Source organism: Thamnophis elegans, chromosome 2 (genome assembly GCF_009769535.1).
Source record: "Thamnophis elegans isolate rThaEle1 chromosome 2, rThaEle1.pri, whole genome shotgun sequence".
NCBI lineage: Eukaryota > Metazoa > Chordata > Lepidosauria > Squamata > Colubridae > Thamnophis > Thamnophis elegans.
The window spans coordinates 170,658,147-170,673,214 of record NC_045542.1 but is presented as its reverse complement, the minus strand read 5'-3'; the positions used below and the strand labels follow the sequence as shown (position 1 = coordinate 170,673,214).

The window sequence follows — 15,068 nt, the reverse complement described above, 5'->3', positions numbered from 1 at the left end:
ACTCAAACATTCAACGTTCTCACTCTTTCCTTCATATTTTAATGTTAAAAACAACAGATAGTCCAGTTTTTTTTCAGATTTTTCATATGTGTCAAACAACTTTTGACAAGCGGAAAAAATCATTTGAAACGAATCACTTGAAGCAAGTATAGACGCCATGATGTGACGCAGAAGATATTTGCAAGTAAGGACACGCTGGGAGCTATGCAATCTTATCTGATCTTAGACCAACACAGCCAAGCAGTAAAAGTGTCAAGTTATAAGAAGCCAAATTATAGTAAATTGGTTTACAGCCCACTTAAAGAGAGCCTGAGGGAGTGTTGAAGTAAAGTAAACTTTCCTTTATCCACGTAAACAGCATTCAAAACATTTAAGAAATAGGGTAACCACCAGCCATAAATCCATTAAAAAAAACCCAATTTGCCGCTAGATTCTTCTGTTCTTTGGTTTCAATTAGCTTAGATTTTAATGCGGACCATCTCTCTTTGAGTAATAAAATCAGCTTACCAGTTGAAATCACTTCTACCATTCTTAGGGGCTACCTGCAGTTTCGGTTAGCATACAGCTAATCCAGAAAGGGTTGGCAAAAGGGGTTGAATTCCGAGCCCCCCCGAGACCTGCGAATGTCTCTGAGGTCACTGGATCTCCCCAAACCTTCACTGTCTCTTCAGGACAGCTAGGATCGAAAACGACCCGTCCAATTCCTCCGGAATAGGGGAATTTCATCAATGGCCTGAAACTCCGTCTTCTCACTGCTAAGCCCCACCTTCTTCTTCGTCTTCTTCCACGTTGTTATCTCCACCCAAAAGGGCGGAGACAAAAGATGACCTTGGTCTTCTAGAAAAAATGACGATGTTTCTATTGCTCCCTCCTATTGACTATACTAATGAAACAGCATAATGAAATAAGAGAAAGTATGGCAGGCCAAAAATTCTAAAAGGGATATAATTGCAGGCCAGACAGGCGGTGGATGCTCTTATGCTAGACCCATTTACTAGTTTCAACAAGCTACAATGAAATTCTGGGCCAATTTTCCCTAGACTTCTGGGTAGACTGAGTTGAACTGTAAATGGGCTAACTATCTTCACAATTGGGAATGGACCGAGAAATTTTGGACCAAATTCCTTGCTAGACATTCCTAATCATATGTATTTGGTAGACAAAAAAACTTTGTCCCCCACAAGGAAGGGGTTCTGGAGCGAGTGATGTTTCTCAGCTTGCTTCTTGTAGGCTTCTGCTGCATCTGCTAGAGCCTTCTTCGTGTTCTTCCAACCTTTCTTTAGTATGTCCATCCATTCATTCAAAGACATAGAGGAGGGAGGTTCTCTAGGCAGTTCAGGCATGGGAACAAATTCCATGCCACTGGTAATCTGGAAAGGAGTAAATCCAGGGCTGCTGTGAACCGCATTGTTGTACGCCACTTCAGCGAAGGGTAGCAAGTCTGACCAGTTGTCTTGCTGATAGTCCACAAGACACTGGATGTATTGTTCCACTACTACATTGGCTCTCTCATGCTGGGATGAACCTCTGAGCTCAGTTCTTGTGCGGACCCAATGGATCTCAGGACCTCTCTCCAGAACTTGGCTGTGAACTGGACTCCACGGTATGAAATGATCCTCTTGGGCAATCCGTGCAGGCGATAAATATGTTTCACAAACATTTTCGCTAATTTCTTTGTGGACAGTAACCCTGAGCAAGCGATGAAATGCGCCTGCTTGAAACCAAGTCAATAACTGTCCAGATTACTCTGTTCCCACTGCTGTCGGGGAGTTCCATGATGATGTCCATTGCGACCTCTTCCCATGGTCGGTTAGGTCTGGCCACTCGTTGTAGCAGTCCAGGGGACTTCTCCGGGCAGTGGTTTCATCGTTGCGCAAGTAGCACAGCTTTTTACATTATCTTCCACCTCTGATTCCATCTTTGGCCACCAAAATTGACGCCTGGCGAGGTGGAGCATTTTTAGGAATCCAAAGTGGCCTCCTAGTTCTGCCTCATGGCTTCGCTGTAGAACTTCCAGCCTCAACCCCGCGGGGACGTACTGTTTGGACCCCTTCCAGGCTAATCCATTTTCCATCATTAGGATTTCCTGGTTGTTGTTGAGCCACTGGTCTGTTGGGAGCGCCAATTTCATAGCTGTCATCACCTTATCCTGGCTTCCATTTCTATCATGCTGTGGTTTTCTCAACAAAACATCCCCCAACAAGTTTTTGGGTACTTGTTGGACAGTTGAGGTTTTTGTCTCTGCTGCAGGTTCTGGGCTCTTGGATTCAATCATCCTTGGCTGGCCCATTTCTCCATCAGTAGTAGGGGCTCAACCACAATCATCAATTTCCTACCACTGTCTTCCCACTTCATCGTAGGCTTCCACTTGTCAAGCCATGCAAACCCCAAGATTATTTTTTCCGGCATCTCTGGAGCCACAATGAATCTGAGAAGCTCGCAGTGGCAGCCCACTTGTAACTTCACCAGTTCAGTTACTAGCATGGTTTGGGCCCCTCCAATTAGCGTTCTATCTACCTGCTCAACACGAATGGGACAGGCTAGAGATCTTGTGCTTATGCCTAGTTGCTTGACAATTGACATGCTGATTAATCATTGAGCGCAACTGGTGCTCACAACTGCTTCAACTTCCCCCTCCAACCCCGTCTCAGGCACTTGGAGGTTGACTTGGAAGGCGAAGGGGCGGATGGGTGCATTCACCATTGGGTCATCTTCAACATTTTCCTCCTCTGAGGCCTCCCCCTTGGTAGGAATCTTTGTCACCTTAAGTTGGGGATCCTCTTCCAGAGGTTGTTGACCCTTTTCCTCCTCCAAGACCTCCCCCTTGGTAGGACTCTTCGTCACCTTAAGCTGGGGATCCTCTTCCAGAGGTTGGTTGCCCTTTTCCTTCTCCGAGGCCTCCCTCTTGGTAGGACTCTTCATCACCCTAAGTTGGGGATCTTCTTCTAGAAGTTGTTGGCCCAGATGACTCCTTTCTGGTGGCATCTGGGGCCTTCTCTTTACTGCCATGGCGGTTGGTGCACACGTTTGTGGCAATGGAGCTGGAGCCAAGCACTCTGATGCCTTGTGGCCAAGTTGACAGCAAAGGTGGGATTTTATTGCCCCCCCCATGAGGAAAGTTACATCTCTAAACTTAGGAACCACCTCATCACAATTTTCCACCATCCATTCTGTAGCTTGCCCCTTGGTAATCCCTTCTTCCATTGTTGAGAACCTTTCTTTGTAGGAAGGTTGGGTAAGAACCTGTTGGGGCGTTGCAGGGGAGACTGGAACTGGTGGGGAGGTCAATCCCTCGGTTGGCCACTGCCCAGTTGTCTGCCATGGTGCCATCTGCTGAGGAAGGGCAGGTACCAATTGGAATCCCTTCCATCCATGACCTGGGATTAAGACCCATCCCGAGGTTGCCTGATTCACAGGTTGAGGTTCAACTAATGATGGCTGGTTAGGAGGGGTTATGTGCCAAGATCCCCTCTGCTGGCTTAGAGGATTTCTGGCCTAAGGGCCCCTCTGCTGGCTTGGAGGACTTTCCCATGTTAATGGCCCAGGAGGTGCCCACTGGCATTTTATCCATCCATACTCTGGAAGAAAGCTCAATTTAGTGGTGCTTCGTTCACAAGCTGCAGCCCAATTTCCGATGGCTGGCAAGTGAAAGATGCTGGCCAAATCTCCTCTTGCTGGCTGGGTTGAATTTCCCATTTTGATAGGGATTCTGTCTTCAACTCAGTTGCAGGGCATTGGCTTATTTGGAAGGAGTCAAAATCTCCACTCCAGGGTTTTTTCCAAGCCTTGGCTGGGGGGAAGGAGGGAGAGCATGCACTCATGTTTAGTTGTCTGAAATGGTCTGAGCCAGTCTATCCTACATAACAAAGATCTCCCCTCTTCAGATCCAGGTGAAGGATCAGATGATGGAATGTATGTCCAGATGAGGCCCTGGGGATCAGAGGAAGGGCCATATGTGGCAAGGAGACCCAGGTGTGAATGGAATGGACATGAGAGTAAGGAATATGAATTCTGATCAAACATTTTCTTTAGTCTTCATTTCTGTGCCTTGACATTTAAGAACTTTGCTCCTTTCCTGTCTCTCACTGAAGAGGGAATGGGGGTCGCAGGGGAGATGCCTCAGAAAAAGCTGTTTGTTCTTTTATTCTGCTCTGCAATAGGAAGGAGGGAGAGACATATTAATCACAAGACAAAAGTTAGCACCTTAAAGCCACTAGCCAGGATATTAGGAACAAGAAGAGCTGCTTATAAGAAAAACTGCAAAACTCTTTGCAAGATACCCGTGACTTGGGGTGAACAACAGGTCACATGACATTTAGCCTTTTCACATAAGAAGCATCAGAGTTTGGGAGGGGGCTTAAATCTAAATAACCAATCAATATTATCTATTATGCATGCATTATTAGGGGAAGGGCAAAGGGTTGAACACAACCATCCTTTGACTATAAAAACTGCTGTAAGAATCTGCTCTTGGGCCTTGGTTAGCTTTTCAAACCGGGGTCCTTATATCTTAGTATCAAAATAAAAGTACAATTCTATATCACACCTTGTGTCCGGTGACTTATCGGCTTCGACACTAATCAAGAGCCCAGTTTTGGGGACAACACAGGATAATGGGATTAAGGCATGGTAGTATTAGCTCTTTACCCATCTCACCACAGGGCACCTGGGAAGAAGCAATGCTCAACAAAACCTCTCTTCTTCTCCCAACATCTGAAGCATGTGATCCCCCTTTTCTGTTCAGGAGCTCAAGCCATGTGATCCTGTCCACCATTACACCATCTTTCCAAGCAGCCTCCATGTTTCCAGTGTCTTTTTCCCAACTTAGAACTGAACCGAGAAGGACATTTCTTCCAAAAGGATAAAGGGCTAGTACTATCATGTCCTGAGGCCCATATCGTAATCCCATCACCCTGGAGCTGAAGGGTGGAGATCTTTGTTATATAGAACAGACTGGCTCAGACCTTACTGGCTCATTCACAAAGTTGGGTGCGTCTGAGTTTCTGCCTCTCTTGAGTTTCTACTTCTTTTTTAGGGGAAATATTCTGCCTTTTTAATAGTTCACAAAATATTTCATTTCTCTAGGAAAGGGGTGCGTTTTAACTTCCAACAAAAGGATGGATACTGAAGCTGAAGCTGAACTACTTTAGCCATAAGAGAGACCTCCTTGGATAAAGACCCTGGTGATGTTGGCAAAGATGGAAGGTGAAAGGAGAAGGGGATGGCAAAGGATAAGATGGTTAGATAGTGTCATCGAGGCAATGAACATGGATTTGGGCAAACTCCAGAAACAATGGAGGATAGGAGGGCTTGGCGTACTTTAAGATCCATGGTCAAACTTGGTCCCTTTAAGATTTTTGGACTTCAACTCCCAGCATGCATGGCTGGCTGGAGAATTCTGGGAGTTGAAGTCCACAAGTCTTAAAGGGACCAAATTTTGAGAACTTCCTGCTCCATAGAGTTGTGAAGAGAGGGACAAGATTTAGCACCTGAACAACAACAAAAGTTAAGCAACGTGAGTTTTCTTGATTGCCCGGGTTCTGCCGCCTAAATCCGCCAGACTCGGCTCTCCTCCAGTCTTGCCTTTTGAGGCCTGAGGCTTCCAAGGGCGCTTAGCAAGCCCGGCCTCCTTCAGTCCCACCCTACAAATGAAATAGTGAAACTTCAAGCCTTCTTAGCCAGGGAGGATGTGTGGCCAGAATGCTGCTTCCTCCTCGTCCACCACCACCTTTGCCTCCTAAGTGGTCCCTCTAGGCTTCGCAACTCGGTATTCTTAACCCTTGAAGTGGGGACTCCAAAACTTGCCTCCATCCTTCCTTTTTAAAAGGGCACCTTCCAGCTGATATTTCTTCAACTACTCCGACTAACAGCTCCTCCACCCAGCCTTTGCCATGCCTCCTCCCGGTCCAGCCTAGAGGGAGAAAAAACAAAATAAAAAAGGTAACAGAATAACAGAGCTGGAAGTGCCCTTGTTAGATACCAGAAACATTGATAATGGTTTACACCAAGGTCCTCTGTTCCATCAAGCCAGTGCCAACAAAACATACTCCTCCCTGACTCTCAACCAACTTAATAATTATGGATTGAGGATGGCTTCCTACTTTTATACTTTAACCATTCCCAAGTATAGAAGAGCTTTTTCTCTAGCTCACTTTAATGTCTTGCCCTCAGCACTTATGGATGGTCGTTTTAAGAGGCTCCCGATTAACGAGCGGCGATACCCTTGTGACAGAGCCGAGGTTGAAACTGTGGAGCATGTCCCTCTATTTTGCCCCATGTGTAACGCAGACAGATCTAAGTTACTGTCTCTTCTTGAAATCGTCCCTTCTAGTCCTAGTGGCTGTAATTTGTTTGAGGAAAACACTGTAACTTCCCTCACTTAAGCTTTGGGTGACTGATTGCTATGATGCTACGATCAATTCTCTTATGTCTCTTTTGTAGTACTCTTATTTTGGTCTGTGACCGTAAATAAAGTATTATTATTATTATTTTAAAAAAATTGAAACTAGACAAATTGATTGGCCAGGGAATCCTAGAGCCAGTAGATCACGCAGGCTGGGAGCCCCTATAGTGACACCTGTCAAGCCTGACAGGTCTGTCCGCATCTGCATGGATTACAAGTGCACGCTAAACAAAGCTTTGCAGCAAAGCACTTATCGTGTTCCCATTGTACAGCATTTACTGCACTCATTAGGCCCTGGAAAAGTTTTTTACAAAATTAGATGTGGCACAGGCATACCAGCAGTTGCCTGTAGATGGCGCCATGGCAGAGGCTGAAACCATTGTGATGCACAGGGGTGCATTCAAATGCACCCCCCTTCAATTCGGAGTTAGTATCGCCCCTGAACTGTTCCAAAGCATCATGGAACGGCTTTTGCAGGGGATTCCAGGAGTCACCCCCTATTTTGATGACATATTGGTATCGGCTGCAAATAAGGTGCAATTGTTTAAAAGATTGGGAACTGTTCTGGCCAGAATCAGAGACAAAGGCCTCTGCCTCAAAAAAGAAAAAAAATGCCAAATTAATGTGCCAAGGGTTGAATTCCTAGGGTACCTCATCGACAGCTCTGGGATTCACCTGACCAACAAAAAAAATAGGCAATCCAGGATGCCCCTACACCTCGCAATCAGACTGAACTGCGGGCATTTCTCAGGCTCCTTAACTTCTACAGTGTCTTTCTCCAACAGAAAGCCATGCCACTTGTCCTAGCATGCAACGCTTCCCCCTTTGGCATAGGAGCTGTCCTCAGCCATCACATGCCCAATGGAACCGAGGCGCCCCTGCTACTCATGAACCTTGTCTGCTGCCGAACGGAACTACAGCCAACTGGACCGTGAGGATCTGGCTGCAGTCGCCGGCATAAAACGGTTCCACGAGTACATCTACAGATGTGACTTTGAACTTATCACAGACCACAAACCATTGCTGGGTTTGCTTGCTGGGGACCAGCCTATTCCTGCATCTTTGTCGCAGCGAATGACCAGATGGACAATCTTCCTCACAGCCTACAGTTATCGCCTTGTCCATTGACCAGGCTCTACATTGGGGCATGTCGACGCCTTAAGTTGATGCCCACTGCCTGAACTGCTTGCAGAACCTACCCCTGAGCAGCCAGTCCTCCTCATTGACTGTCTTGAGGCTGGTCCTGTCTCGTCTTCAGATGTCACCCGCCAATCAGCAAAAGACTACACTCAAACAGATTTTGAACTGGGTGTGGAGGGGGTGGCTCAAGGGGCCTGTTGGGTCTGAATTTAAAATGTTTTACTGCAAATGTTATGAACTGTCAGTAATAAATGGTTGTTTACTGTGGGGGGGGGGTCGTTGTTCCACCCAAACTGCACATTGCCATATTAGAGGCCTTGCACGTAGGGCATCCTGGAATTGTCAGGATGAAGTCTTTGGCCAGGAGCTACATGTAATGGCCTAACATGGACAGGGAGATAGAAGAATCGGTGGTTACCTGCACACCGAGCAAGGAGTCCAGACCAGCTCCCTCAGAGGCACCCGCTAAAGAGTGGGAGTGACCTCAGGCACCATGGTCTAGGGTGCACATAGATTTTGCTGGCCCTGTTCACGGCCAGACTTTCATGGTAGTTGTGGACGCCTACTGGAAATGGCTAGAAATAGTCCTCATGACCTCTACCATGGCAGAAGTGGTCATCAAGGCACTATGGAGACTTTTCTCCACTCATGGCCTGCCCGATGTCTTGGTCTCTGACAACGGGCCCCAATTTACGGCCATGCAGTTCAAGACTTACTTAGCAGCACAGGGAATCAGACATGCCCTGGTCGCTCCATTCCATCCGGCTTCTAATGGTCAGGCTGAGAGAATGGTGAGACCTGCAAAAGAAGCCCTATCCAGGATGGGCCCGGGAGATTGGCAAACACGGGTTGATCAATTCCTCCTCATACAACACATCACGCCAAGTGCTACCACTGGTAGAAGCCCTTCTGAGCTTCTAATGGGTCGCCGGCTAAGGTCCCACTTAGACCGGCTACACTACTCTGCCGTGTTGCCCCCAGATTTGACCAGCAAAATAAGAAACTTTAGCGTAGGGGATCAAGTTTACACCCACAACTATGCTGGGGGAACTCTTTGGATTCCTGCCACAGTGATAGGCATCACCGGGCCTTGCTCTTACCTATTAGAGCTCGAGGACGGTCGAAATTGGAGATGGCACATTGACCAACTCTGCGGCTGCATCTCCAACTCCAGTCTTAGGCAACCAGAGGTAACTCCTGCATGAGTTAGCCAAAGCCCTACCCAAAAGGAGCACAAATTCACTCCTAACACAGATAACTCAACCCTGAAGGTGCCAGGGAACTTATCTGTAATTGTTGCAGGCCCGTAGCAAGTTCCAAGCGAACCGGCTCCAGAAACTCCAGCTGCGGCCTGTGAGAAGTTCCAGGAGCTTCCACCAGGCGAAGCCGTGGAGCCAATAGGTCCATCTGACTTGACTGAAGAACACCCACCAACTGAATTGCGCAGGTCTGGGCGAGCCACCAGAAAACCCGCCTACCTGCCTGACTACGTCACAAGTTGGTTGAGCCCATCTAAGAGCGGAGGGGTGTTAGATACCAAAAACATTGATAATGGTTTACACCAAGGTCCTCTGTTCTGGTGGGAACAGAGATTCAATCTGATTGGTTGAAGGGTCTGCTCATAAAAGGGCTGCTGTCACACTGAACCTTCGCTGGATTGTCCATAGTTGATCTGTGCCAATAAAGAGCTGTTTGTTACTGTGAAGCCTGAGTGTGTCTTTCCTTTACCCGATCTAATAACCCTAGAGGTCATCTAGTCCAACCCCCTATTCAAGCAGGAGACCCCTACAGAATAACAGAATCACAGAGTTGGAAGGAACCCTGGAGGCCATCTAGTCCAACCCGCCTGCTCAGCATTCCCTGGCAAAGGCAGTCATATACTGAGTGTCACAATTTATTTGACATTTATACCATTTCGGTATAAATTAAGGAGAATATTGGTAGCCCAGGTTTAAAAGGAGGGGTCCTTGGTGCCCTCTGAGCTGGCATCCTTTCTTCCAGATGTTTCATTACCAAAAACAATGCTGTTTATTCATTATTTATTTATTTAGAACATTGATATTGCTGCCTATTCGCACAAGACGATTTACGGGACATAAAAACACAATGTAAAAATAATAATAACAATAAAATAATAATAATAAAATGCAGGTAGTTCTCCACTTACGACCACAACTGAACCCCAAATTTTGGTTGTTAAGTTTCAGACATTTGTTAAGGGAGTTTGCTCCATTTTATGACCTTTCTTGCCACGGTTGTTAAGCGAATCACTTTGGCCGATAAGTTAGTAACACAACTGTCAAGTGAATCTGGCTTCCCCATGGACTTTGCCTGTCAAACGTTATATGCCCAATGACATATAATAAGAGAATATGAAAGTTTGCTGATTCTTAGTGCTGTTTTGAACCATCCCAGGCAAGAGTTGGTTTTTTCTATGGATATCCAGTGTAATAAATACGATGGTGTTCACTGTGCCATGTATTTTCTTTTTTTATTGCCTTGCAAAACATTTTGAGTTTGAGCCCTTAAAACTAGGAATCCAATACCAGGTAGGTTTTATTTTGTATGGCATAACAGAATACAGAAGAGAAGGATCAGTGAAGAGAAGGACCAGGGAAGAGATGATAGCAGTGTTCCAATACTGGAGGGACTGCCACAGAGAGGAAGGGGTCAAGGTATTCTCCAAAGCACCTGAAGGCCAGGCAAGAAATAATGGGTGGAAACTGACCAAGGAGAGATTCAACCTGGAAATAAGGAGGAACTTTCTGACAGTGAGAACAATCAACCAATGGAACAGAAGTTGCCTTCAGAGGTTGTGGGAGTTTCATCACTTGGGACTTTCAAGAAGAGATTGGGCTGCCATTTGTCAGAAATGGTGTAGAGTCTCCTGCTTCAGTGGGGGGTTAGACTGGATGACTTACAAGGTCCCTTCCAACTCTGTTAATACAATATGAGTGCATAAAACACACCAAAACAACATATAAATGTGTATCAAAATAGAAAATACCAGTAATGTGAATTATCTTTAAAAAGCACTGTATGAATGAATAAAACTATTAAATTATATACAAGTGGGGACTAGAATGGCTAGACCAGGTGTCTAGCTCACCCTTGAGATGATGTATTTCTTACAGAGATCCAGAGAACCTTCTGAGGGTGCATTGCATCGCAATATGATGTAAAGTTTCCGAGGACATTTCTGCATTCCCACAATCATAGTTAGAATTATTGACCAGCCCCCATTTGTATTTCCAGAATTGGCACCTGCCAGGAATAGATCGGGTCCAGTTGAGCATAAGTAATTGTGCTTTTCCTGATGTTCATGACATTCAAGGAGAAGCAGTATGAATTGCCAAACATCAAAATTTTGATCGCGTGACCATGAGGATGCTGCAACGGTCGCTAAGTGTGAAAATGGTCGCTAAGTGTGAAAAATGGTCATCAGTCACTTTTTTCAATGCCATTGTAACTTTGCTCACTATACCACCTTTCTTGCCACAGTTCTTAAGTGAATAACTGCAGCTGGTATTTTGTATTTTGGATAGAATCTTTTTTTAAAATAGTCTAAGACAATTTTAAAAAAGAATCCATGCAGAATAAATTGAAGTAAAACATTTCAAACTATTCCACACAGAATAAATTGAAGTAAAACTATTTTTTAAAAATACTATGCACAATATATTTCAAAATATTGTGCATAGAATTTTTAAAAATGGTTTCACTTCAATTTATTTTGGATAGAATCTTTTTAAAAATAGTCTACAATAATTTAAAAAAAGAATCCACACAGAATAAAACTATTTTAAAAAATCCTATGCACAATAAATAAAATATTATTTTAAAATACATTTAAAAAATAAAAGAAGACAACCCAGCTCACTTACCAGCAGGCACAAGTGAGCACTCCAAGTCAATCCAGAATGATGTAGATGTTAATACAAAGAACTGAGCAAATTAAAATGGTGAAATTATTAGTCCCAGGGAAATATTTTTCAAAGAAACTTTGCCACCATTTTTTCCACACAAACCGACCTCCAACCTCCGTGGCCCTCCCCTCCTGGAAATCCAGGAAGAAACAGTCCTTACTTCTCTAGCCAAGTATTTCCTGCAGCTCTATGGTACTGGGTCATCTTTTCTTATAAAATGAGGTAAAAGGGGTGTGGGGGGGGTCCGTTTTGTTGCTTTAACGTTTTAATATCTTCAATGAAAGTACTAAGACATAGAGAGGGATTAGACAGGGTGTCTTTTGTCTTGCCCCGGTTAGGATTTCTTAAGCAAATCCACTGGGCTTTCAACATGAAGCCAGAAAATCAGGACTTTTTAAAAACGCCCCGGGACACGGGACAAATTGTTATAAATCGTGACTGTCCCGCCGAAATCGGGACATCTGGTCACCTTAGCCTAATGCCCCCAACAATCTGGCCCTTAATTGTTAATTGTTAGGATAGTGGCTATTTCTACTCAAGTAGGGAAACAGATCATGCAAAAGGTTGAGATGGTTACTTCTGCACACTACAACAGAGGGGGATGCTCGTGGTTCTACCCTACAACACCACAAATTTTAGAAGCAGCATGAGCTCTTCCAGAATGGTTTGAACGCCATTCACCCCGAGAAGGAAAATATTCCTGACAAAATGCCTGTTTTGCCTGATTTGAACTTGTGTATTCTGGCCAACCTCCAGCACCAGTCCACAAATCCCTGGCAGGTTTTTCACCAAGCCCAGCCACCTGAACCCCAGGTTCAGTAGCCACTTTAGACAAGAAACTCAGTGCCACAACATAAACACAATAGTTGCTTTATTGCAGAGAGAGAACTGTGCATTCACAGAGGATTTGCCAGTAGCAGAAGGATACCCATCTTACAAGTAAGGGCCCTTAATAGAATAACAGAATAAGAGAATTGGAAGGGATCTTGGAGATCTTCTAGTCCAACCCTCTGCTCAGAAGGAAACTCAATTATATTTCAGATAAATGGTTGTCTAATCTTTCCCCCAAAACCTCCAGTGTTGGAGCATCCCCAATTTCTGGAAAGAAGTGGAACCAGCTTGGAACAGTGAAACAGCTTGTCTTCAGAAGTGAGCAGGAAGGACCCCTCTGGAGGAGACATAAGTTGTAGCTATCACAATTTGGTTTAAATATCAGGAAAAATGTCCAGGTGGAAGAGCTGACCCTAGAAAAGAAACTGGAACAAATTCAGATATGCATAGAGTGCTCTTCGTTCAAATTAAACTGGTTTTTCTTGTTACAGCACTGAGGAAGAAAAATGTCACACTTATCTTTCTCATACACAAGGATCTCCAGTTAGCAAGATACATTTGTTTGCACACTTGTTAAACTCAGTGACTGAGCTTTGTCATGTTAACTCCCTCTTTTTTTTAAAAAATAGTTCCTTTATTTTTGCTTTCTTCTCCCTAGCCAGGATTTTTCCTTGTTCTTTGGTTACATCTGGATACCTTTTCCAATGTACGGTAGGTCTTTTTCACCACCAACTAGTTTTTGTCCAGCCAATCTGTTTCTTTGGATAAGCCTTTCTTCAGCATTTTCACACCCCAGTCCTGAGAAAGCTGCACCACAGCACAGAAAGGACAATTACGCGCTCAGAAAAGGATAAGCAAGAGGCTGATGGCCTCAAAACCAAGTGAGATTTTTGCTAAAGCTTTGCAGAGATACTTCACATTGAAATCTTTAGGTCATATTAGCACTTACTTAGGTGTTCAGATTGACAAAACATAGAAGGGGTTTAGTCTTTCACAAGAGGATAAAATTGAACACATTTTGCATCAATGCAATATGAAGGATGCTAATACAACAAAGACACCCATGCAAACAGATTTTTACAACTTGACACATGAATCAAGTCCTGAATTTGAGGATCAAACACTTTATCGTTCAGTCATTGGGTCACTGTTGTATATTAGTAGTTGGACCAGACCCGACATTGCACTTAGTGTTAAATCTTGTGTCTCGAGGTAAGGCAACACAGTTTCATTGGACAAGCATTAAGAAGTTATTGAAATACTTAAAACATACTAAACATATAAAGTTATTGTTAGAACCAACACATACTGATTATGCAGAATTATGTTGTTATGCAGATTGGGCAAGTGATAAGAAATCACGTAAAAATACTTCAGGTTATATGATAAGCAAGAGGCTGATGGCCTCGAAACCAACCACCAGAAAAAACAATTAAAGAATCTGGGTTTATTTAGCCTGCAACAAAGAGACAGTTGTAAGTAAATAGTAAGAGGAAATAAATGGTTGTTAGCCAGCTCAGCATAAGTGATGACTTCTTCTCTAGAGCTCTATAATGAAAAAAAAAAGGAATTGTTTATTTTAGTAGCATCTAATATGTCAGTTCAAAGGAATATTTCTTTCAGGATAAATGTTTCAGATTCAGGTGTCATCTTTCCTTTTTGTAGTGAGGTGATCTTTTGTATCAGGCCTTAGGATGATAATGTAGCACTTGGGGAAGAAGATGCAGACCAGCAGGCCACCGCTGGAGGCTAAGATGGAGAAGACCTGCACGACCACCATGGACTTCCTCTTGGTGCTCTGATAGGCAGGCACAAAGGACAGCCAAACGCTGCAGAAGACCAGCATGCTGAAGGTGATCAGCTTGGCTTCGTTGAAGGCCCCAGGCAGATTCCTGGCCAGGAAAGCCACCGTGAAGCAGATGGCGGCCAGGAAGCCCATATACCCAAGGAAGACATAAAACATGGCGACAGAGCCTTCATTGCATTGCAGGGTGATCTCTCTGGGCTGGGAGTGCATGTCGGAGTCAGGGAAAGGTGGGGAGACACTGAGCCAGATGGAGCAAATGATTATCTGGACAGCAGAACAAGAAAGGATAATGGCGTTGGCAAAACTCTTCCCAAGCCATCTGTTCATCCTCTTCCCCGGCTTTGTGGCCAGGAAAGCCAGCACCACCGTGATTGTTTTGGCCAGGATGGAAGAGACAGCCCCTGAGAAGATGATGCTGAAGGCTGTTTGTCGGAGGAGGCAAGTGGCTTTGCTTGGCCGTCCAATGAAGAGAAAAGTGGACAAGACGTTAATCAGGAGGGAATTGAGGATGATGTAAGAAACATCCCGATTATTGGCTTTGACTATTGGGGTCTCCAAATATTTAATAAAGATTCCTAAGATGAACTCAGTGATTAAGGATAAGAATAAAGCAAAGGAAACCACAATAATGCCTAAACTTTCTCTGTAATGCAAGAAGACTGTGATCTTAGGGATACATTGATCTTGATCTTTGTTTGGATGATTGTTAGGTAAGCTCCCCGTTGGGAGAGCGAGTGCGTTTAGAGAAGCGTTGTGAGAGTTGTGTTGGAGAACACACAAACCATCGTACAGAGACACTGCAGTTTAAATAGGCTTTTACTTTCGTGGAAATAGAGGTATCAGAGTCCATCAAACAGTCCAAGCCATACACGGATAAGACAGTCAGTCATCAGCGTTAAGGGATAAGCCAAATAACATAGTCCAGTATCAGTGGGTCATTTGATGCACTGATCTGCATCTG

At 44.4% G+C, this 15,068-nt stretch overlaps 1 protein-coding gene across 1 annotated transcript in view; it reads left to right on the top strand.

The window, feature by feature from the left end:
- Positions 1-8,088: 8,088 nt before the first annotated feature.
- The window catches only part of LOC116502590 (vomeronasal type-2 receptor 26-like), a 31,193-nt gene continuing 24,213 nt past the window's right edge, over positions 8,089-15,068 (top strand). Inside the window, exons 1-2 of the mRNA XM_032208467.1 lie at positions 8,089-8,334; positions 8,651-8,733. Of these exons, the coding sequence (XP_032064358.1) occupies positions 8,089-8,334; positions 8,651-8,733 (329 nt within the window). The remainder of the gene's footprint in view (positions 8,335-8,650; positions 8,734-15,068) is intronic.